This window comes from Heloderma suspectum, chromosome 1 (genome assembly GCF_057233095.1).
Source record: "Heloderma suspectum isolate Gila_16-S chromosome 1, 16-S_ref, whole genome shotgun sequence".
NCBI classification, from domain to species: Eukaryota; Metazoa; Chordata; class Lepidosauria; order Squamata; family Helodermatidae; genus Heloderma; species Heloderma suspectum.
Genome location: NC_139458.1, coordinates 434,043,873 through 434,066,611, shown reverse-complemented (window position 1 = coordinate 434,066,611; position 22,739 = coordinate 434,043,873). Strand labels below are relative to the sequence as shown.

Here is a 22,739-nt window from a genome sequence, read left to right as displayed (position 1 = left end):
GGTACCTCAGATGGCACGCTCTTGCCTGCCTCTGCATGATATGCTTTTTCCTGTTTGATGCGGTTTGGCATGATGTCCCTCAAAGGGTGCTCTTGCAGTGCCTCTCTTCCTACTGCCCCACATCTCTGTGTTGTGACACCAAGGTTTTTTCTTTGCCTAAGAAAAATCTGGTTCATCCCACCAGTGCACTCCTGAATGGCTTCTTGTCATCCCTGGTATCCTTGGCTTAGCCCTGCCACAAAGTGGGCTCTGGTATTCTTTTGACACTGTGCTCCTCTGTGAATCTCTGCTTCATCCTGTGCCTGTCCTTTCCTCAGTTGCTACTTTAAAATTCTCATAAGCATAGCTAAGTAAGCATTCTCTTTCAGAAGCCCTTCTGTCTTCCCTGCATTCAGCACAGTTGGCCACTCAGAGTTGCCTTCAAAGTATCCTTTTTGTTACCCTTCCATGAAAGTCATCCTCTCTGCCACTCCCTACAGTTCTTGGTCCAGTTGCAAAGGCTGGGTACTCATAATCATTGGTAGCCAAGTATTTGACCAACTGGTGCAGTGTCTAATTGCTATATTGAATAGACATCAGTGTCCCATCCTTCAAATAGATTTCCAGGGCCATTTACAATACTTAAAAAAAGTACAATACAAAGCCAATCAAAATATTAAAAAGCAGCAGACTAAGCAGCAGGATCTGAATCTAAAAGAGCAGTTTAAGAACCTGACAGTGCTAAAAACTGTTTAGATTAAAAGGCTTAGGAAAATAAAAAGGCCTTTGCCTAGTACTGAAATCACATCAGTGTAAGGTGCCAGGCAAGCATCCCTCAGGAGGGCATTCCACAGTCAAGGTGCTGTTCCCAAGAAGGCACTTTTCCTGGTAACCACACTTTTGCCTCAAGTGTTGGGGGAACGTAGAGAGCCTCTGAAGATTTTAGTGTCTAATTAATTGACTTGTCCACAGAGGTTTATGCCATAATATATTTGGTTAACTTTAAAGTGCCACGCAGTTCTTCGCTGTGTTTGCTGCAGTAGATCAATATAGCTATCCTCCTGGATATTTTTTAATGTTTTAAACAGTTTTTATTCTCTCAATTGCCCAGTTGTTCTATGGGTGATGTACAAAAATGATAAAGTATCTTCCTTGTCTGAAGATAACCCAAATGTGGTCAACAATCCACACAATACTTCTGCTTCGCATCTTGTAGATACTCCAGTCCAGCCTGTTTCTTGTTCACTTCCCTAGCTTCTGCTTGGATGCATGATGATTGCAACCTGATCAGCTGACCTCCCTCTCCAGAAATAGTAGCAGAGCGGACAAGTAAAATGTGGCAGCTGGTGTGGGCTGCCATCAAGGAATTTATGACTATATTAGTGATGTGTAGACCTCTGGAGAAACCTCTAAGAAGTGGCAGGGCAAAGAGGAGGAAGCCTTTTATTTATGTTTTCTCTCCATCTGCCACCCTCACACTTCCTGGGTCCATGGAACCACTTCTGAGGACAGCCACTGTAGCCCCTCTTAATCCAGGAATTGCCAAGTACCTGCAAAGGGGTTCTGGTTAGAGAGGTGGAGGCCCAGAAAAAAACATTTTTCCCAAGGACCATTTTTGTTTTTTCCAAGAAATTGGAAAAATTGAATGGCTTTAGATTATGAAATGCTTTATTTTAGAATTTAAGAGAAGGTGTTTATATATTGTTACCAAGCCTTTACTCTCCTCTAAATGATTCCTAAAAACTTTGTAGTAGGAAGACTTTTATAGATAGACTAGAGATGTAAAATGTCTGGAAATAATGAAGCCATGAGGAAAAATGTTTTTAATCCTCTCTGTAAGGTTCTCAGCATAGTTACTTCTTCCATTTCTCATTAAAACTATTGATCCAATTCATCTTTTACTGATAGACATTTTGGGATGCTCCAAGTCATGCTCAGTTTCCCAGCGTGTGAACAGAGTCACCATATCATAATTTGGAAGAGAATGAGCATTCTGGACAGCTTGGGTCTTGTTCTACAGAGTCCTGTGTTTGTGGACTTGTCTTCCACTGCCTCCAATTCTTCTGGCTTCTTCTGACTTCTAGAATGATTCAGATGTTTCAGGAACAACTTACTGGAGTTCCTTCTGGTCTGTCATAAACCAGGAACCTAGAATATGTTATGTATAACTTGATCTGTTTATAAAATCATGTTTGGTATATTGAATTATAAAAATATAGCTTATTCAGACAAGAATTAGCAAGTTTACTGAGTTCACTACTTAGTTTCCAAATATAATGATAATTTTATGAGCAAACCAAGTTATACATAATATAACTTAAGGAACATAAAGGCTGCTTTATGTTCCTAAAGCAGCTTCCTCAACCTAGTTCCTTACATGTGTTTTGGACTACAGTGGCCAGCATTCCTGACCATTGGCCATCCTGCTTAAGGCTGATGGGAGCTGAAGTCAAAAATATATGGAGTGCACCAGATATTAGGAAAGCTGTCCAAAAGCAACCAAGTGATTTTATATCAGTAAAGAGTGCTAAAAAGATAAGTATTGCTTATTTTTCCATTTCCCCCCAAATTTCCTGGGGTGGGGGTTCTAGGGAAAGGGGGGGACATTTTGAAAGGGCAACCTTTCAAGTACTTGAGGAGCGCTATCATATCTCCCCTCAGTCTTCTCCTCTCAAGGCTAAACATGCCCAGTTCTTTCAGTCTCTCCTCATAGGGCTTGGTTTCCATTCCCCTAATCTTTATTGCCCTCCTTTGAACCCTCTCCAGTTTGTCTGCATCCTTCTTAAAGTGTGGTGCCCAGAACTGGACACAGTACTCCAGATGAGGCCTAACCAGAGCTGAGTAGAGCGGGATTTGGAAGCTATGCTTCTATGAATGCAGCCCCAAATGGCATTTGCCTTTTTTGCAGCCACATCACATTGTTGGTTCATCTTCAGCTTGTGATTGACAACAATTCCAAGATCCTTCTCGCTTGTAGTGTTGTTGAGCCACGTATCCCCCATCTTGTAACTGTGCATTTGGTTTCTTTTTCCTAGGTGCAGAACTTGGCATTTGTCCCTGTTAAATTTCATTCTGTTTTCTTCCTAGCACTCCAGTCTATCAAGATCACTTTGCATTTTGTTTCTGTCTTCCAGGGTATTAGCTATCCTGCCCTATTTTGTGTCATCTGCAAATTTGATCAGCATTCCCTGCACCTCCTCCTCCAAGTCATTAATAAAAATGTTGAAGAGCACTGGGCCCAGGACTGAGCCCTGCGGTACCCCACTCGTTACCTCTCCCCAGTTTGAGAAGGTCCCATTGAGAAGCACTCTTTGAGTCCGATTCTGTAGCCAACTGTGGATCCACCTGATCATTGTTTCATCTAGCCCACTTTGAGCTAGTTTGCTCATCAGGATAACATGGGGCACTGTGTCGAAAGCTTTGCTGAAGTCGAGCTATATGATGTCCACAGCATTCCCACAGTCCGCTAGGGAGGTTACCTGATCAAAAAATGAGATCAGATTTGTCTGGCAGGACTTGTTCTTGAAAATCCATGTTGGCTCCAAGTAATCACTGCATTGTTTTCAAGGTGCTTACAGACTGACTGCTTTATCATCTGCTCCAGAATTTTCCTAGGGATTGATGTCAGACTGACTGGTCTGTAGCTCCCAGGTTCCTCCTTTTTGCCCTTTTTGGAGATAGGGACAACATTAGCCCTCCTCCAGTCATCTGGCACTTCACCCGTCCTCCATGTTTTCTCAAAGAGAATAGACAGCGGTTCTGAGAGTTCCTCTGCCAGTTCCTTTATTACTCTAGGATGCAGCTCATCTGGCCCTGGTGATTTGAACTCTTTCAGATTAATTAGGTGCTCCTTGACCAGATGCCTATCCATCTCAAGCTGCAATCCTGCCCGCTCAGCCTGTACTTTGCCTTTGCCAGGGGGATCTTAGAACCTCTTTTGGGGGAAGACTGAGCCAAAGTAGGAATTGAGCACTTCTGCCTTTTCTTTGTCATCTGTTATCATTTTGCCATCCTTATTTAGTAGCTGAACCACCATTTCTTTCCTTTGCCTTTTACTAGGCATGTAGCTGAAGAAAGCCTTTTTGTTGCTTTTAGTATCCCTCGCTAACCTCCCCTCATTCTCAGCTTTAGCCTTCCTGACGCCATCCCTGCAATTCTGTGCTACCTGCCTGTACTCTTCCTTTGTAACTTGGCCTTCCTTCCACTTCCTATATGTGTCCTTTTCTGTTTTCAGGTCTTCTCTAAGCTTTTTGTGAAGCCACATTGGCTTCTTCTGTTGCCTTCCACCTTTTCTTCTTGTTGGTCTTGTTTGTAATTGTGCCTTGAGAATTTCCTTTTTTAAAAACGCCCACCCATCTTGGACTCCTTTTCTCATTAGAGTCACTTGCCACAGGACCTTACTTACCATTGTTCTGAGTTTATTAAAATTGGCTTTCCTGAAATCCAGGATGCGTGTTTGGCTACGCTTGGCTTTTGCTTCCCTTAGAACCAAGAACTGAAGTGCAACATGGTCGCTTTCCCCCAGAGTTCCTGTCACTGCTACTTTATCCACTAAATCATCTCTTAGTTAGGATCAAGTCAAGGATAGCTGATCCTCTAGTTCCTTCCTCTACTTTCTGTAGGAGGAAGTTATCCGCCACACAAGTCAGGAATTTCCTGGAGGGGCCATGTTTTGCAGAATTTGTCTCCCAACAAATATCGGGGAAATTGAAGTCCCCCATTACTACTATATCATGCTTCTTTGAAACACTGGCTATTTGCTTTTCAAAAGTTTCATCCTTGTCTTCTCCTTAATTGGGTGGTTGGTAGTAGACTCCGACCACCAGGTTCCTTTTATTCTTTGTTCCATTTATTTTAACCCAGATGCTCCCGATGGGGCTACCAAGCTCCTCCTCCAGTATTTCTGTGCAGAGATATATTTTTAACATATAATGCAACCCCACCTCCCTTTCTGTTCCTCCTGTTCTTTTTGATCAAGTTATATCCTTCAACTGCTATATACCAGTCAGGAGGGTCATCCCACCAAGTTTCAGTTACACCTATCAAGTGGGTTATAATGTAATACGTAAAATAAATTCCACTCATTTAATGGATGGGAGCATGACAGTCTTCCTCTTGATTGTGTGTGTTCCATGATTCAACTTGGAATCCTTTTGTGCTGTAGGGGACTAACACCCTTTGGTTCTTATAATGGAGTATTATCCATGAAATATGTTCCTGTGGTTGAATTTGCATTCTGAAAACGTTTGTTTGAAATGTGCTACAAGAGTACAGATACCAAAATGTCTGAAAACTATGGTACAGGTGCTACCCCAACCAGAAGGAAAACTTAACATGGTATCTTGCTAATTTCATTCTGTTACTATTTAATTTGGGACTCCAGTGTGTGTCCTCTACTTCCTTTTGAATTTTTTTTATTAAATTTATTAATCGCCCATCTGGCTGGTCACCCAGCCACTCTGGGCGATGTACAACATATAATAAAACAGTTTAAAACAATAAGGTTCTACAATAAAAACATTTTCTAAAATACCCTAACCCACCCCAAATGCCTGCCTGAACAACCACATTTTTAATGCACGGCAGAAGCTCATTAAAGAGGGGGTATGGCGGAGTTCCCTAGGGAGGGAGTTCCACAGAGTGGGGGCCACCACAGAAAACGCCCTCTCCCTCGTCCCCACCAGTCTAGCTGTCCTGGCTGATGGGACAGAGAGAAGGCCATCTGAGGCTGATCTTGTTAAGCGGCCGGCCAGTCTGGTGCTGCTGGAGGCGCTCCTTAAGATAGGCTGGGCTGGAACCATATAGGGTTTTAAAGGTCAAAACCAACACCTTGAATTTGGCCCAGAAAACAACTGGTAACCAGTGCAACACCTTCAGCACTGGAGTGATGTGATCTCGCTGGCGCCTGCCTTTAATCAGGCGAGCTGCCGCGTTCTGTACCAGCTGCAGCTTCCGAACTGTCTTCAAGGGTAACCCCACGTGGAGCGCATTACAGTAGTCTAAACGAGAGGAGACCAGGGCATGTACTACTGATGGGAGCAGATGGTCAGGAAGGAAGGGGCACAGCCGCCATATCAGATGGAGTTGATACAGTGCTGTCCGGCTCACAGCTGACACCTGAGCCTCCATGGACAGCTGGGAGTCCAAAATGACCCCCAGGCTGCGGACCTGGTCTTTCAAGGGTAGCCGTACCCCATTCAACACCAGGTCAACATCCCCCCCGCCTCCTCTTGTCTCCCACCAAAAGTACCTCAGTCTTATCAGGGTTCGGCTTCAGCCTATTCCTCCCCATCCAGCCACTTACCGCCTCCAGACATTTAGACAGGGATCCTACGGCCAACCTTGGTGAAGATTTGAATGAGAGGTAGAGCTGCGTGTCATCCGCATATTGATGACACCGCACCCCAAACCTCCTGATGATAGCCCGCAGCAGCTTCACGTAGATGTTAAATAGCATTGGGGAGAGGATGGAACCCCCTGGCACCCCATAAGTGAGTGGCCACGGGTCCGAAACCTCCTCTCCCAGTGCTACCCTCTGGTACCTGCCGGAAAGGAAGGACCAGAACCACTGCAATACGGTGTTCCCAATGCCCAACCCCTCCAGGTGGTCCAGGAGGATACCGTGGTCAACGGTATCAAAAGCCGCTGAGAGGTCGAGGAGAACAAGGAAGGAGCAGTCGCCCCTATCCAGAGCCCTCCTCATATCATCCACCAAGGCGACCAAGGCCGTTTCTGTCCCATGCCCAGGCCTGAAGCCTGACTGAAATGGGTTTAGATAATCAGTTTCTTCCAAGTGTGCCTTCAACTGCACCGCCACCACCCGCTCAATCACCTTGCCCCAAAATGGCAGATTTGAGACTGGGCGAAAGTTGTTCAGAACTTGGGGATCCAAGGAGGGCTTCTTTAAGAGTGGTCTTATCACTGCCTCCTTGAGGGCTGATGGCATCACTCCCTCCTCAAGGGAGGCGTTCACCACCGCCCTGATCCCCTCACCCAGTCTCTCTCTGCAGCCCATAATGAGCCAAGGTGGGCAAGGATCAAGTAAGCAGGTGGTCGGCCTTACAGATGAAAGCACCTTGTCCACTTCATCAGGAGGAAGAAGCTGGAACCGATCCCACAAAACCGGTTTGCCACAGGCCGCCTCTTGCTCACTAACTGTATCCACAGTGCACAGAATAACACTCCTAATCCAATCAATTTTATCCGCAAAGTGCCTTGCCAAGGCCTCACAGGAGGCCTTACAATGCTCCAGTGGTTCAGGAGCAAGAGGACCGACCAGGCTCCAGACCACTTGGAACAGCCTCCTGGGACAGCACTCTGCAGACGCGATAGAGGCAGCATAATATTCCTTTTTTGCATTTTTATTTTTTTTGCAATTTCATTTTATTACCACTTAAAAAAACAACCCACCTCTCCTTGTATGTGTTGCTGCAGCAGCACATTCCTGCAGCAGCTGAAGAGGCAACAGAAGACCAATAAATTGTCTGCCAGCTCTGATGTGTAATACCATGCCTAGTAACTGCTGCCCAAGCGCTATTGCTCAATGTGGTGTGTGAGCCAGAGGTAACCTGGTGCTTGGCTGTCATGAGTGAGGAGTTATGGGCTGTAATTAGGGAGTGTCCTGAAATTTGAAATAGAAATTGCAGCTTTATAGCAGTTCTGGAGAAGCAATGTGCTGTAATAAACCCCAAGGCATAGAGCACCTGTGTAAAACTGAGTGACTTTGCACACTGTCGATGAAAGCTTAAAAATAAAATCCTCTTAAATGTGTTCTCTCTTGCCTGGCTGTTCATTCATAATGTGTGAGCTGAAGTTAAACACTTTAAACTCCCACTGATGGCAGTGGGGAGCAGTTAAGTACCTCCTTAACTTTCATTAAAAATGACAGTGTGATACTGTTCCCACATACCACGGTGTAAGGCCCACTGAACTCAATGGGACTGACTTCTGAGTAGACATGCATAGGATTGCACTATCAGAAGTACAATCTTACTCAGCCTAAGCGACTTCTACATAAATGATTACCATAAAATTATTAACATAATAAAACAGCATTGTACCGGGAGGCATTCTTTAACTACCCAGCCACAGCTTTATTAGCATTCTGCTTTTTCAAAAGCATAATTTTAATATGGTGTCTCAGTCTTTTTATCCTATTACTATTTTACCTTTTATGTTCACTGCAGCAAAGAGAAAAGGACAGTGATTGAATATATTTATAATTAATTGCTAAACGGTAGTCTATATGCAAATTCTTCACATTGCTTTTTAAAACATGGTAGAATTGAACTACATTGGGCTTTATTTTTCAACTCTGGGGGCTATCATCAGGAGGTTTGGGGTGCAGTGTCGTCAATATGCGGGTGACACGCAGCTCTACCTCTCGTTCAAATCTTCACCAAGGTTGGCCGTAGAATCCCTGTCCAAATGTCTGGAGACGGTGAGTGGCTGGATGGGGAGGAATAGGCTAAAGCTGAACCCTGACAAGACCGAGGTACTTTTGGTGGGAGACAAGAGGAGGCGGGGGGATGTTGACCTGGTGTTGAATGGGGTACGGCTACCCTTGAAAGACCAGGTCCGCAGCCTGGGGGTCATTTTGGACTCCCAGCTGTCCATGGAGGCTCAGGTGTCAGCTGTGAGCCGGACAGCGCTGTATCAACTCCATCTGATACGGCGGCTGCGCCCCTTCCTTCCTGACCATCTGCTCCCATCGGTAGTACATGCCCTGGTCTCCTCTCGTTTAGACTACTGTAATGCGCTCTACGTGGGGTTACCCTTGAAGACAGTTCGGAAGCTGCAGCTGGTACAGAATGCGGCGGCTCGCCTGATTAAAGGCAGGCGCCAGCGAGATCACATCACTCCAGTACTGAAGGAGTTGCACTGGTTACCAGTTGTTTTCTGGGCCAAATTCAAGGTGTTGGTTTTGACCTTTAAAACCCTATATGGTTCCGGCCCAGCCTATCTTAAGGAGCGCCTCCAGCAGCACCAGACAGGCCGCTTAACAAGATCAGCCTCGGATGGCCTTCTCTCTGTCCCATCAGCCAGGACAGCTAGACTGGTGGGGACGAGGGAGAGGGCATTTTCTGTGGTGGCCCCCACTCTGTGGAACTCCCTCCCTAGGGAACTCCGTCATGCCCCCTCTTTAATGAGCTTCCGTCGTGCATTAAAAACGTGGCTGTTCAGGCAGGCATTTGGGGTGGGTTAGGGTATTTTAGAAAAAGTTTTTATTGTAGAATTTTATTGTTTTGTTGTATGTTGTACATCGCCCAGAGTGCCTGGGTGACCAGCCAGATGGGCGATTAATAAATTAAATAAAATAAATAAATAAAAAAACTCATTCCAAAGCGAAAGGGCCACTACCAAAAATGCCTTCTCTTGTCCTGCTGTTCATGTTACCAAGGGTAGAGGGTAAGCAGCTCCTCCCTTTCTGTCTTAACCTTTGCCATGTTCCTTGTCTGCCAGTCATATTGAGGGAAGTCATTCTTGCCCTAGAGACTGGGGTGAACATGTGGAATTAGTACCAGCTGAAGTGACAGACAAACTTTAAACTTCAGAGAGTCTGCAGAATGAAAGCTAAATGTCTTGCAACAAACAAGATGAATAGGGGGCAGAATCTTTAATCAAAGAGTCTTCCAGGTCAGACACCCATCTGTTTTCTGGCAGCTTCTCTTTTATTCTATCCATGGTGGCTTCTGGATCATATTCAGCTTCCTTGTTACTTCACAAGCAGTCTGAGCCTGCAATTTTAGCATGCTGCTACTTGGTCTGCATGACAAAGTCTTGCAGTGGGATTCAGAACTGGAAAGCCTATGGTTAAAACCAGTTGGGCAACCATCCTCCACAGGAAGAACTAATCAGCCACCACAAGATGGGTGGGTCTGTGGGTTGGTCCTGCTATCTGGCTGTCAAGGCAGACCCCAAAGATGTTTGTAGAGAAGAAGGGGAGGATGCCAGGGCTGCTTTAGCCACCCTCATTTTTATAATAACTTTGCCACATATGTAATACCCTACTGCTCTTATCCTCACAACAACCCCATGAGGTAGGTTAGGATGTGTGATGGTGATTTCCTAGGAAAGTTCTAAGCAGCAGCAGCTTGGATAGAGAGTGGCTTGACCAAGACCACATCGGGACCTACTGAGCAACCCGCGTGCCTTATGTTTTTGGAATTGGGAGAGGGGGAAGGATCAACCATCCCAGCAGCCCCAGGGCAGTCCTGGGTGCAATCACAAACAATGACAGCACCTATTGTTTCCCACCTCCCAGCTGAGCAGAGCAGAGCAAGCTGCTCCAGCTGGTCCAGGGACTACAGAAGCAGGCAAGCTCCCAGAGAGTGAGGGAACAGAGCGAGCGAACAGGGGGAGCAAACAGGAGTTGGCCAGGGAGTTGCAGGGGTTGAAGAGACAAAGGAGACAAAGGAGACAGAGGCTAAGAGGTAAGTGGGTTGCAGGAAGCCCAGGGGGCTGCCCTTTATCCTTCTGATTGGCTGTGAGCTCACCAGGTGCTTCTGAGAGCTCCAACTGAATTGGAGGGGTGTGGCCTGAGTACTCCCAGCAGCTGACTGGGCGGGAAGCTTCAGTCTGTTTCCCGCCTCCCAGCTGAGCAGAGCAAGCTGCTCCAGCTGGTCCAGGGACTACAGAAGCAGGCAAGCTCCCAGAGAGCGAGCAAGCAGGGGGAGCAAACAGGAGTTGGCCAGGGGAGGTCAAGGGGGAGGCCCCTAACATTTTTTAAAATTATTTTAATGTTTTATTTTAACTAACTTTTTTCCATTTATTTGTCTTGTAACACACACTTTCACACCAGTGGGACTCTGCTTTTAACCTCTACTGAGTAGAGGAGCAGGCACAGGCTAGTCTAGAACAATCACAAAGCTAGACACAAAAAGGGAAAAGAGGCTGTGGAAGGTCAAGACTCTCCAGTGGTGGTGACCTGCAAGGTGTGTGCAATGTTTGTTTTCTTGCCTGAGAACAACATGGCCTACACCTGCAACAAGTGCAAGTTGATCACGCTGCTGGAGGAAAAAGTAAGGGGACTGGAGCAGTGACTGTCGACCCTCCGGGGAATAAGAGAACACGAAGAGTTCTTGGACAGAATGGGGGAACTACAGCAGCAAAGGGAAGACCAGAAGCTTGAAGAGCAACAGCAAGATGAGGCAGTGGGAAATGCTGAGGTGAAGAAAAATGGAATAGAGGATACTCCTTGGGAAAGGGTGACAGTTAGGAGAAGAACTAGGCACCACTCTGCACTGGTGGAAGCAGTGGAGGTGTGGAACCGATTCCAGGTACTTGCAGATGAGACTGGAGGACAGCCTGCAGAGGAAGAATCACAGGGGAACCTGCATGAGAGTGAGCAAGAGGCTGAAGGTCAGTCAAACAGAGGCGATGAAACCCAGGCCTACAAGAAGAAGAGAAGAGTGGTAGTAGTGGGAGACTCCTTGCTGCGTGGGGTCGAGACCCAAGTACGTTGCGAAGACCCATGGACTCGCCAGGTTTGTTGTCTCCCGGGAGGATAGATTAGAGACGTGACTGAAAGGTTGCCTGCACTCATAAAGCCCACTGACAGGTATCCCTTTCTTCTCATCCATGTGGGAACAAATGATACCGCCAAGCGGAGCTACAAAGAGATCACGTCAGACTTTGAAGCTTTGGGAAGGAAACTCAAGAACTTTGGGGCCCAGATAGTTTTCTCATCCATCCTTCCAGTAGTTAGAGGGATAGAAAAGGAACGAAAAATACTCCGGGTGAATGACTGGCTACAAAGGTGGTGCCGATGAGAGAGATTTGGAATCTGGGACCACGGGCTATGCTTCCTGGAAGATGGGCTGTTGGCTAGGGATGGGTTGCACCTCACAAAGGATGGGAAGAATGTGTTTGGCCACAGCATGAAGAACTTCATCAGGAGGGCTTTAAACTGAATCCTACGGGGAAGGGAGATGTAATGTTGGGGGTAACGATGGACATAGGCGCATGCACTGCAATGGAGAGAACAGCTCTGATAGCGCCCAATAACAGTCTTCAGACACATGTAGGAAGAAAGCCAGACTATGAAGCACATGGTCTTCGATGTCTATATACTAATGCCCAGAGTATGGGAAACAAACAGAATGAACTTGAACTCTTAATACAAGAGGGAAATTATGACCTGATAGGTATAACTGAGACTTGGTGGGATGACTCTCATGACTGGAATACAGCAATTGAAGGATATAACTTGTTCAAAAAGAACAGGAGGAACAGAAAGGGAGGTGGGGTTGCACTGTATGTGAAAAATATCTCTGCACAGAAATACAGGAGGAGGAGCTTGGTAGCCCCATCGAGAGCATCTGGGTTGAAATAAATGGAGCAAAGAATAAAAGGAACCTGGTGGTCGGAGTCTACTACCGACCACCCAATCAAGGAGAAGACAAGGATGAAACTTTTGAAAAGCAAATAGCCAATGTTTTAAGGAAGCATGATGTAGTAGTAATGGGGGACTTCAATTTCCCCGATATTTGTTGGGAGACAAATTCTGCAAAACATGGCCCCTCCAGGAAATTCCTGACTTGTGTGGCGGATAACTTCCTCCTACAGAAAGTAGAGGAAGGAACTAGAGGATCAGCTATCCTTGACTTGATCCTAACCAACAGAGATGACTTAGTGGATAAAGTAGCAGTTACAGGAACTCTGGGGGAAAGCGACCATGTTGTACTTGAGTTCTTGGTTCTAAGGGAAGCAAAATCCGAGTGTAGTCAAACGCGTACCCTGGATTTTAGGAAAGCTGATTTTCATAAACTCAGAACAATGATCAGTAAGGTCCCATGGCATGCAATGCTAGCGAGAAAAGGAGTCCAAGATGGGTGGGAGGTTTTAAAAAAGGAAATTCTCAAGGCACAATTACACACAATTCCAACAAGAAGAAAAGGTGGAAGACAACAGAAGAAGCCAATGTGGCTTCACAATAAGCTTAGGGATGACCTGAAAACAAAAAAGGACACATATAAGAAGTGGAAAGAAGGCCAAGTAACAAAGGAAGAGTACAGGCGGATAGCACAGAATTGCAGGGATGGCGTCAGGAAGGCTAAAGCTGAGAATGAGCTGAGGTTAGCAAGGGATGTTAAAAACAACAAAAAAGCTTTCTTCAGCTACATGCCTAGTAAATGACAGAGGAAAGAAATGGTGGTTCAGCTATTAAATCAGGATGGCAAAACGATAACAGATGACAAAGAAAAGGCAGAGGTGCTCAATTCCTACTTTGGCTCAGTCTTCTCCCAAAAGAGAGTCTATGACCCCCCTGGCAAAGGCAAAGTACAGGCTGAAGGGGCAGGATTGCAGCTTGAGATCGATAGGCATATGGTCAAGGAACACCTCATTACTTTGAATGAGTTCAAATCTCCAGGGCCAGATGAACTGCATCCTAGAGTCATAAAGGAACTGGCAGAAGAACTCTCAGAACCGCTGTCTGTTCTCTTTGAGAAAACATGGAGGACGGGTGAAGTGCCAGATGACTGGAGGAGGGCTAATGTTGTCCCTATCTCCAAAAAGGGTAAAAAGGAGGAACCTGGGAACTACAGACCAGTCAGTCTGACATCAATCCCTGGGAAAATTCTGGAGCAGATCATAAAGCAATCCATCTGGAAGCACCTTGACAACAATGCTGTGATTACTCGAAGCCAACATGGATTTGTCAAAAACGAGTCCTGCCAGACAAATCTGATCTCATTTTTTGATCAAGTAACCTCCCTTGTAGACCGTGGGAATGCTGTAGACATCATATACCTCGACTTCAGCAAAGCTTTCGACAAAGTACCCCATGATATCCTGATGAGCAAACTAGCTCAAAGTTGGCTAGATGAAACAACGATCCAGTGGATCCACAGTTGGCTACAGAATCGGACTCAAAGAGTGCTTCTCAATGGGACCTTCTCAAACTGGGGAGAGGTAACGAGTGGGGTACCGCAGGGCTCAGTCCTGGGCCCAGTGCTCTTCAACATTTTTATGAATGACTTGGAGGAGGAGGTGCAGGGAATGCTGATCAAATTTGCAGATGACACAAAATTGGGAGGGATAGTTAATACTTTGGAAGACAGACAAAATTCAAAGTGATCTGGATAGACTGGAGCGCTGGGCAGAAAACAACAGAATGACATTTAATAGGGACAAATGCCAAGTTCTGCACCTAGGAAAAAGAAACAAAATGCACAGTTACAAGATGGGGGATACGTGGCTCAACCACACTACAAGCGAGAAGGATCTTGGAATTGTTGTCGATCACAAGCTGAATATGAGCCAACAATGTGATGTGGCTGCAAAAAAGGCCAATGCTATTTTGGGCTGCATTCATAGAAGCATCGCTTCCAAATCCCGGGAAGTACTAGTTCCCCTCTACTCAGCACTGGTTAGGCCTCATCTGGAGTACTGTGTCCAGTTCTGGGCACCACACTTTAAGAAGGATGCAGACAAACTGGAGAGGGTTCAGAGGAGGGCAACAATGATGATCAGGGGACTGGAAACAAAGCCCTATGTTGAGAGACTGAAAGAATTTGGCATGTTTAGCCTTGAGAAGAGAAGACTGAGGGGAGATAGGATAGCACTCTTCAAGTACTTGAAAGGTTGTCACAGAGAAGAAGGCCAGGATCTCTTCTTGATCATCCCAGAGTGCAGGACACGGAATAATGGGCTCAAGTGACAGGAAGCCAGATTCCGGCTGAACATCAGGAAAAACGTCCTGACTGTAAGAGCAATACGACAATGGAACCAATTACCTGGGGAGGTGGTGGGCTCTCCCACACTGGAGGCCTTCAAGATGAGGCTGGACAGCCATTTGTCAGGGATGCTCTGACTTGGATTCCTGCATTGAGCAGGGGGTTGGACTCGATGGCCTTGTAGGCCCCTTCCAGCCCTACTATTCTATCATTCTATGATTCTATTAGAGCCAAATTTGAATGTCTGCGGTAACCTCCCACATTCCATATTAAGACTGTGACTAAACGCAAGCACCATGATTTAAACACCAGCCAGCTTTTATCTCCCCCCCACTTTTGCTTTGTTTACCATCTTAACAGAAAAGCGTGCACAGTATTTTGTGACCGTTGGGTTAGCTGTTAAAGGTATTGCCCTAATATGAATTTTGGAATCTGTAAATGAGCAGCTGTTAAGTGCATCGGTGGCTACAAAGAGTTACAGTAGATTGATGATTCCATCTCCTGTTTCTTCAGTTTGTTGGCTGGAATCAGAAGCTGCAAATGCTTGAGTCTTCTAAAGACCAAACACATACTAATAGCACTTCTTTCAAAAGGGTGTTTTAACACTGCCACTTTGAAGAAAAAGAAGGTGGTGGGCCTTAATACAGTGTGGTGTCCCTGATTTGGATTAGAGCCCTGCACTATTTTCACACAAAGTTGTGTCCTCTTGTGAAGGTTTGAGGCCTACAGAAGCAAAAAAAAAAAAAAAAAAGGTCAGGCCTAGAAGCCTCCTGTTTTTTGTAGGGAGGGGGTACCCCCCGAGGGGTAGTTTTACTTTCCCATTTAAGTTTCTGTTTCATTACCCCACTTAAGTTCATTTCTTGGAATTGAAGCAGTACTTTTGGTTTTGAGGGAAGAGAGTATATAAAGAGAGCAAGGAAGCCAGAGATTGTTGGGGAGCCTGAGCCTGAAGAGGGAGCAGAAAGAAGCAGCCTGGGGGAATCCAAGTACAGCTAGGGTAAAGGAATTTGCATTTTGCAACTTTTATTTTCTCTTAATGCCTTTTGTATCACTCACTTGTGGAAATACTTTTAGTTGTAATTTGCTTGCCTTAATTTACTGGTAAACTGTTGTGGTTAAACCCTGTGTCTAGAGTGTCAGTCACCCCATACCTACAGCCTAAACCCCACATTATTGGAAAGGTGAAGGTAAAAGAAGGAAGGTGGGACTCTTAAGAGGCAAGAGGTCCTAAGGAGTTGCTCAGGGGGTCCAAGTCAATGGTGGAACCCTGACACTTCCTTACTACTCTTCGTCCCCAAGGGTGCTGATTACTACAAACAGAGGACCTTTAGGGGCAAATATTGCGGGGGGGGGGGAGTGACCTTTGGCGGGAAGCCAGCATGGGGGCCCTGTCCAGAGTGGTGGCAAGTCAGCTGATGGTCCTTCAAAATGAAAGTGGCATCATTAAGCTCGCTTCTTTTTTGAAGTGTGGTGAATGATGTTTACTTCAGTCCTATTATATGGCTCCCCAGTTAAGGCTGCTTTTGAGAAACCATATTGTGTTAATAGTAACATACTCAAGTAGTGGGTTAGTTTAGTTTCCATCCTTTTTACCTTAACCCAAGTGTTCTCTTATTTTAATGTGGTGGTGGAGCCTCAAAGAACTTCCTGTCCTAGAAACCAAAGCCACAGAGTCCCTTATCACCATGTTTTAAAGGGTCATTAACTCTCCATAAATAGTTCTGTTGATACTGATAAGAGCCATAGGCCTGCCAGTTCATGAACATGTTTTGCATGTGTTAATGTGGTTGCCCAGGTTACCCTGCTAGTCCTGGTGATGGCATACATTACAGCCAGAGATTAATTTTTATTAGCTATCTGCCGGCAATGTCACTTGCATAGATTTGTCTTTGCAGTTCCTTATTACAAATCTCTAATATTTCCTGCAGTCTATGAGTGCAATGTTAATAATACTGATGTACTCTAAACATAAGGGCCTCTTTGTTGCTGCTATCAGCCACTTTTGTTAAAGATATTGACAACATGGTTGTTTTCACACACTGGGTATATTTCATCTTAAAGTAACAAGAACCCACACCAGTATTTATACATGGTTTCATAACAGCTGGTAGTTTTGTATTTTGGTGCTCCCTTGTAAACCTTCCTTTTTAGTTTTGCCTTTGAGGCAAGACACAACTAGTATCAGTTAAACATCTTTAAAATGGGTACAGTTGCAACTACGTGTGTTTCAGGATTCTGACAGATGAGATTGTGCTGGTGAATTTAAATACAAAGTGTAAAAAAGCCATCCTAGTCTTGTACACAGCAAATGCTACGGAATCAACAAATAATGCCTAGTGTCTTGCTGTATGACTAGGACGGGGGAAATTAATGCTGGTTCCTAATAAGCAGATATATTTTTCCAGCCCTGCATAGAACAATACCTACAAGGAAAAAGGGATGCTACATATAATTTGTATAACAAATGACTGTGGAGGTATATTGGGAGCCCAAGTGAATGTTGGAGGGTGCTGAGTCATGTTCTCGGAGAGGCTTGTGCTGACATCCCACAGAATGCAAGAGAATTTAGTTCCAAGTAAACATGTTTAGAATTTCCAGAGGGGTAGCCTTGTCCATTGCAGCAAAAATAACAGTATTGTGAGACCTTAAAGACTAACAAATTTATACTGGCATAAGCTTTAACACACACACACACACACTAAGATCATGGCATTTGGCCCCATCACTTCCTGGCATATAGAAGGGGAAGAAATGGAAGCAGTGACAGATTTTATTTTCTTGGGCTCCAAGATCACCGCAGACGGTGACTGTAGCCATGAAATTAAAAGACGCTTGCTCCTTGGGAGGAAAGCTATGGCAAACCTAGACAGCATAGTCAGAAGCAGAGACATCACCTTGCCGACAAAGGTCCGCATAATCAAAGCTATGGTTTTCCCAGTAGTAATGTATGGCTGTGAGAGCTGGACTATAAGGAAGGCTGAGCGCCGAAGAATTGATGCTTTCGAACTGTGGTGCTGGAGAAGACTCTTACGAGTCCCCTGGACTGCAAGGAGGTCAGATCAGTCCATCCTAAAGGAAATCAACCCTGAGTGCTCATTGGAAGGACAGATACTGAAGCTGAAGCTCCAATATTTTGGCCACCTAATGCGAAGAGAAAACTCTCTGGAAAAGACCCTGATGCTGGGAAAGACTGAAGGCAAAAGGAGAAGGGGGCGGCAGAGGATGAGATGGCTAGATAGCATCACCGATGCAATGAATATGAACTTGAGCACACTCCGGCAGATAGCGGAGGGCAGGAAGGCCTGGCGTGCTATGGTCCATGGGCTCACAAAGAGTCGGACATGACTTAATGACTGAACAACAGTAACAAGCGTTTAATGGAGTGGGCTAAAGTCTACAAAAGCTTATGAAAAAGTAATTTGTTAGGCTTTAAGGTGCCACAAGACTCTTTGTTTATGCTTAGAATTGTGCCAGAACTATTTGTTAGCAAGAGTGTCTTTTTCCTGTGCTAGCAATCTGCATGTGAATTTCTCATATGAATTTTCTTGTAACATGGCATAACTCACATCCTTAAGCTATGTCTGTTTTGTAGGTCATTTGCTTGAGGGGTTTGTGTGTGGGGAGGTGCGCATGCATGTTACTGGTGAATCTTGATTTTCAGTAGTGGATAAGCATTGGTGGCTTTTTGTTCTCTCCAGCTGTGTGGTTTGAAGTATCACAGAGTTTTTATCTTAACTTTTTTTAAAAATTGAGCCAATAGCACTTGACTTTGTGGAGATTAGAAGGAACATCACTTCAAACTACTGCTGTGGCTGTTTTAATGGCAGCCAATAGGCATGTGTTAGTTTAGCCTCCCCCTAAGCAGGGAAAAGAGAAAATAAAGTATAAACCCAGTGTCCCAGGCAAGTATGCCCAGCACTAGAAAAACAGCACTCTTGTTGCTTTTGTTGCCGTCAGAAGCCTGTGCGCGTTTTGTGGTTGCGCTATTTTTAAATTAAACAAACTGGACAGCGATGTGTGTCCATCATGTACTGAGCTCATGTCTGCCCACACCCTTTTCTATGTAGAAGACAACTCCCACTCCCTTGAGAGCTCTCATTGGCTTAGCAGAGAGGCTGTGCCCCATAAATATCACTCCCTTTTGCTTTGCCAAGCCTCTGGCAGAAAGGAAGGTAAGCTGAGACAGAGAACATGTTGCATCATTCCTCAATCTGGGGGAGGGGAAAGGAAGACTCCTGTACCGGTTAAAATCACTTCTGTATTGTTTTGACTTTTCTGTCTTTCTGTTTGGTTTATTCTCCAAGATGCCAAGTATTAATAGGACAAGGTCAGAATGCAGCTGTCAGCAGAATTTTAGTAATTGGGCACAGATACCATTTTCCTGCAAGGGCTAACAGTTAGCACTATTGCTGATCTTCATGAAAACTAAATTCGACTAAGTACCTTTTATCACTTTTGTGGGTATATTAAACCATAATTGTGCTGCCCAGAATTCTAGTTTCGGGGTATCTACAGGAAGATTGCTTCCATGCTGTAGTGAGGGTATTCCCCCGTCTGGCACTGTGTAGTTGTGAGAGAGGTTCTCTAACTTCATCAGTAGCTTGAGTCTGCAGACGGACTCCTTAGCCCCTGTATTAGATTTACAACGAACAGGTGTAGCTAGAACCTTGTTAGTTCTGGCTTGCTCCAAAGACTTGCAGCACTGGGAATAAATCAACTGGCATGGCGAATAATAAAGTATTGTGTGTTTCAAAACTTTTCTGAGAAACAGCAGAAATTTATGATAGAGATATAAGTTGTTCCCACAGGTGTAGCAGTTATGTGATCTTTACTGAATGTAGTGTTGTAATAAATCTTCATTGATATCAGTCTCTTCTTTCTGGTCATACAATCGTGCAAGGTTTTCCTGCAGTCAAATCAAATGTAACTGCATTTAAGGTAGAATGTGTGAAGTTTGATGAGATGTGACGTCATTAAGTTGAAAAGCGGGATATGAACTTCATGTGATCCCTGAAAGATGACGCTCTTCCACAGCACCTATTCACTTTAATAAGGCTAACATAGGAGAATTTCTGGACTGGTTGCTGTGTTAATATATTGAGAGGGCTTTGCCATTTAGGTTTTCTGCCTTGAGCTGGCTCTACACCCCTTAACTTCTGCACCAGGGATGGGGGAAACAATTGGCAGGCTTGTAGAATGGCTCTGAACTCTGGGAATTGCCTGCAGTGCATGCCAGGCTGACTGGCATAATTGCATACTAGCTCTATATAAACACTTTCACTAAGGAGACTCCTAAAGCAAACAGTATGATTAGGACAGATAATTTTTTTGCTGAGAACTTCCATTACTGGCTCTGTGTTGATCCAGCCATGTCCCAGCCAGGCAGCAAAATGCCAAAGATGTGAGTGCCTAGGAACCTGATGTGAGTGCCTTATATTAAATTAGATTATTGGTCCGTCGAGCTTAGGACCGTCTACACTGGCTGGCAGCATCTCTCCTGGGTTTCAGGCAGGTGTCTTTCCCATCCCTAACTGGAAATGCCAGAGGTGTTTTGTATGCAAAGCACGTGCTCTACCTCTGAGAGAGCAGGATGCCGCTTCATTGTAGCTAATGAGATGTGTTGGCAATTCATTAGCAGTTCAGGTATCGGCTCTGCCTGAACAGACTCTGTTGGTGGAACATCTTATTAGTAACCGTAATGCTTTCCATTTTCTTCCAGCACTCTTGAAAAATGCCAGCCATCAGGACCTTAAGCCAAGCTGTGTGGCAGGTGTTGCAGAAACCCGGCTGTGGCTGTCAAGTTGCTGTCGTGCCAGTTAGGTGTCTTGGTTTCTCACCCCGGCAGGTAAATTCAGATGCCAGCTTCCATTCAGTATCTTTCTCGGAAACCAACTATCCACGGGTGTTAATTACAGGTCAGTCTGCTATTTAGGTACTACTTTGATGCTTATTTCCTGTGTGGTGTTAGAATTTCCTTGTTACTACCTGTATCAGCCATGTATATTGATTTTCTTCTGGTTTATGGTAACAGTGGGTTTAGGAGGCAGTGAAAGATCTTGGAGCCCACCTCTTTGCATGCATTGACCCATCCCTCCCCCTTATCCCAGACCATCATTAGAAAGCAGGGCCATTGCTTCAATGGTAGTTCTGGACCAGGGCTGAGAAGACTACTGGCTTGTGGGATCTAATTTATTTTGTATAAGAAACCTGAGGTCCATCAACCAGAGCCAGGTAGGGCAGACATACACTCAGAATTGAGGAACAGGATGCCTCTGAGCACATGCTCAGCCCAGGAACTTGTGAGCTTGGTTCTGGTACTGATCACAACTCCTTTTACATAAAACTCCACTCCTGCTTCTCCCCCCTCCCCGGCATTCTTTTTCAGCAATCTAATTTAAAGGTGAAAGGCTTTGTTCCAGCTGGGCTATTAGGAGTCAGGGATCTCTGCTGATCTGCTGAAAATCATCCAGGGATCTATCAGTAGATCCCAATCTACCTTCTGCCCACACCAGCTCAGATAACAAAGCAACTTTGTAAAAAGAGTGTCTAGCTGGCTACTGTGTATCATCTACCACTTTTCTCTTGAGCCAGATTCCTAGAAGAAATGGATATTTGCCACTTGTAAAGTAGCTATTTGGCATCTAGAGAGAAGGGATGGTACTCTGACCAGCTTATAGTCCATTTCTGTTCAAGCTCAAATAACAGTGCTTTCTATTTAAAATAGAGAATTTCATTGTCTTCTCACTCATTACCTTACCTTTCTGCCAACACTGTCCCTTGCTGGATCAAAGGGAGGGGCTCCCAAATAATTGTCTTGATAGGTAATGGATAGTTTAAAAATTGCTATTGTAAGTGGTGGCTGGAAGAGCCAATCCCACTTGGAACAGCAACAGGCATAGTGCTCACAGTGCATTTTCTTGAGGGCAAATTCACAGCTTTGGTCTGAACACATTTTGTTGTTGGCTGTAGAAGTGTAGTTTGAAGACATCACTTCAAGATACCTTTCTGAATGAATTGTGCTTGGCCCCTACAGTATAGGCTTTCAAAAGGGCCTTAAACATACCTCCTCCAGGCTGTCTTTCCTTGAGAGTATTTTTGTGTATCTGGCTTTGTGATTCTGAGCAGTTTTTTATTTATTGGAATCATGGTATCATTAAGATCTATGATTACCTTGCTTTTGTGTATGCTGCTTGTGAAGTCATGGCCCTGAAAGGCAGCCTATAGCTCCACTGAATAAATAAGATAGTTCATCATCCTTCATCCAGGATCTTATACCTGAAATGTTCCTAATGGTCCAGACAACCTACTAAGCTTTTCTGTGGAAGTCTTTAATGAAAGGCAGCACCCCAATCCATCTGCTTCAGTGGCTTCTTCGAAAGGAGTTATATATGTAGTTTACCATCCCAATATCTTAGAACAACATTTCTTTTTAGTTTGTTTAGGTGTTATAACATTTTAGGTATTATAAGTATTTAATATTGCATTTTAGGGGGACTAGGCCAGCTTGGAGTAGGACTTGCTAAACTCTTGAGGTAAGCTATAATTCTTGTTACTTCTATTTACAATAAGGAGTGCTGGTGTATTTTTAAGATATAGGCCAAGATTTCCCATGATTTACCTGTTTAGCTGTTTACTTGCGGCTAAAAGGTACAAATGAGCTATGGCCAGACTCATCTGGGTTCATCATAGGAATTAATAGCTAGCTGATGTCTTTGGCTGGGGTGTGGGGGAAGGAAGTGGCAACATCGTTCTTTCGTAGTGCAGAAACTTTGGGCTAGAAGCTGCATCTCATAGCAAAACTAGCTCTGCTCAGGGAGCCCTGTGCAAAACAAAGGTTCTAGTTTAAAATCAATGTGAAAGAACTGGTCTGAGACTAACTGTGCTGTCTCCTCTAGAAAACGCTTTGGAAAGAACAATGTCATCCTTTCCGATATTAGAAAGCCCCCTGATAATGTCTTCCATAGTGGTAAGTGACCAGATTATAATGAGTGTCCCATACATGCGCACACACATACACACCATTCTAGCAGTTCTAGCTAGTCCTTATCTACAAAGGAACTTTTCCTTTGTAAGGCTTAAGCT

The 22,739-nt window shown here is 44.8% G+C and overlaps 1 protein-coding gene across 5 annotated transcripts in view; it reads left to right on the top strand.

Moving 5' to 3' along the window:
* Nucleotides 1-22,739, top strand: part of LOC146360338 (L-threonine 3-dehydrogenase, mitochondrial-like) — a 35,658-nt gene that overhangs the window by 2,165 nt on the left and 10,754 nt on the right. The window contains exons 1-4 of one of the 5 annotated variants that reach the window (XM_084829373.1): nucleotides 15,591-15,654; nucleotides 20,377-20,572; nucleotides 22,147-22,189; nucleotides 22,553-22,623. In XM_084829373.1, the coding sequence (XP_084685499.1) occupies nucleotides 20,389-20,572; nucleotides 22,147-22,189; nucleotides 22,553-22,623 (298 nt within the window). In that variant the 5' untranslated portion in view covers nucleotides 15,591-15,654; nucleotides 20,377-20,388. Of the gene's footprint in view, nucleotides 1-15,590; nucleotides 15,655-18,808; nucleotides 18,830-19,951; nucleotides 20,166-20,376; nucleotides 20,573-22,146; nucleotides 22,190-22,552; nucleotides 22,624-22,739 lie in introns of those variants that run through there. The other 4 variants (XM_084829374.1, XM_084829376.1, XM_084829375.1 and 1 more) reach the window with 4 other exon arrangements.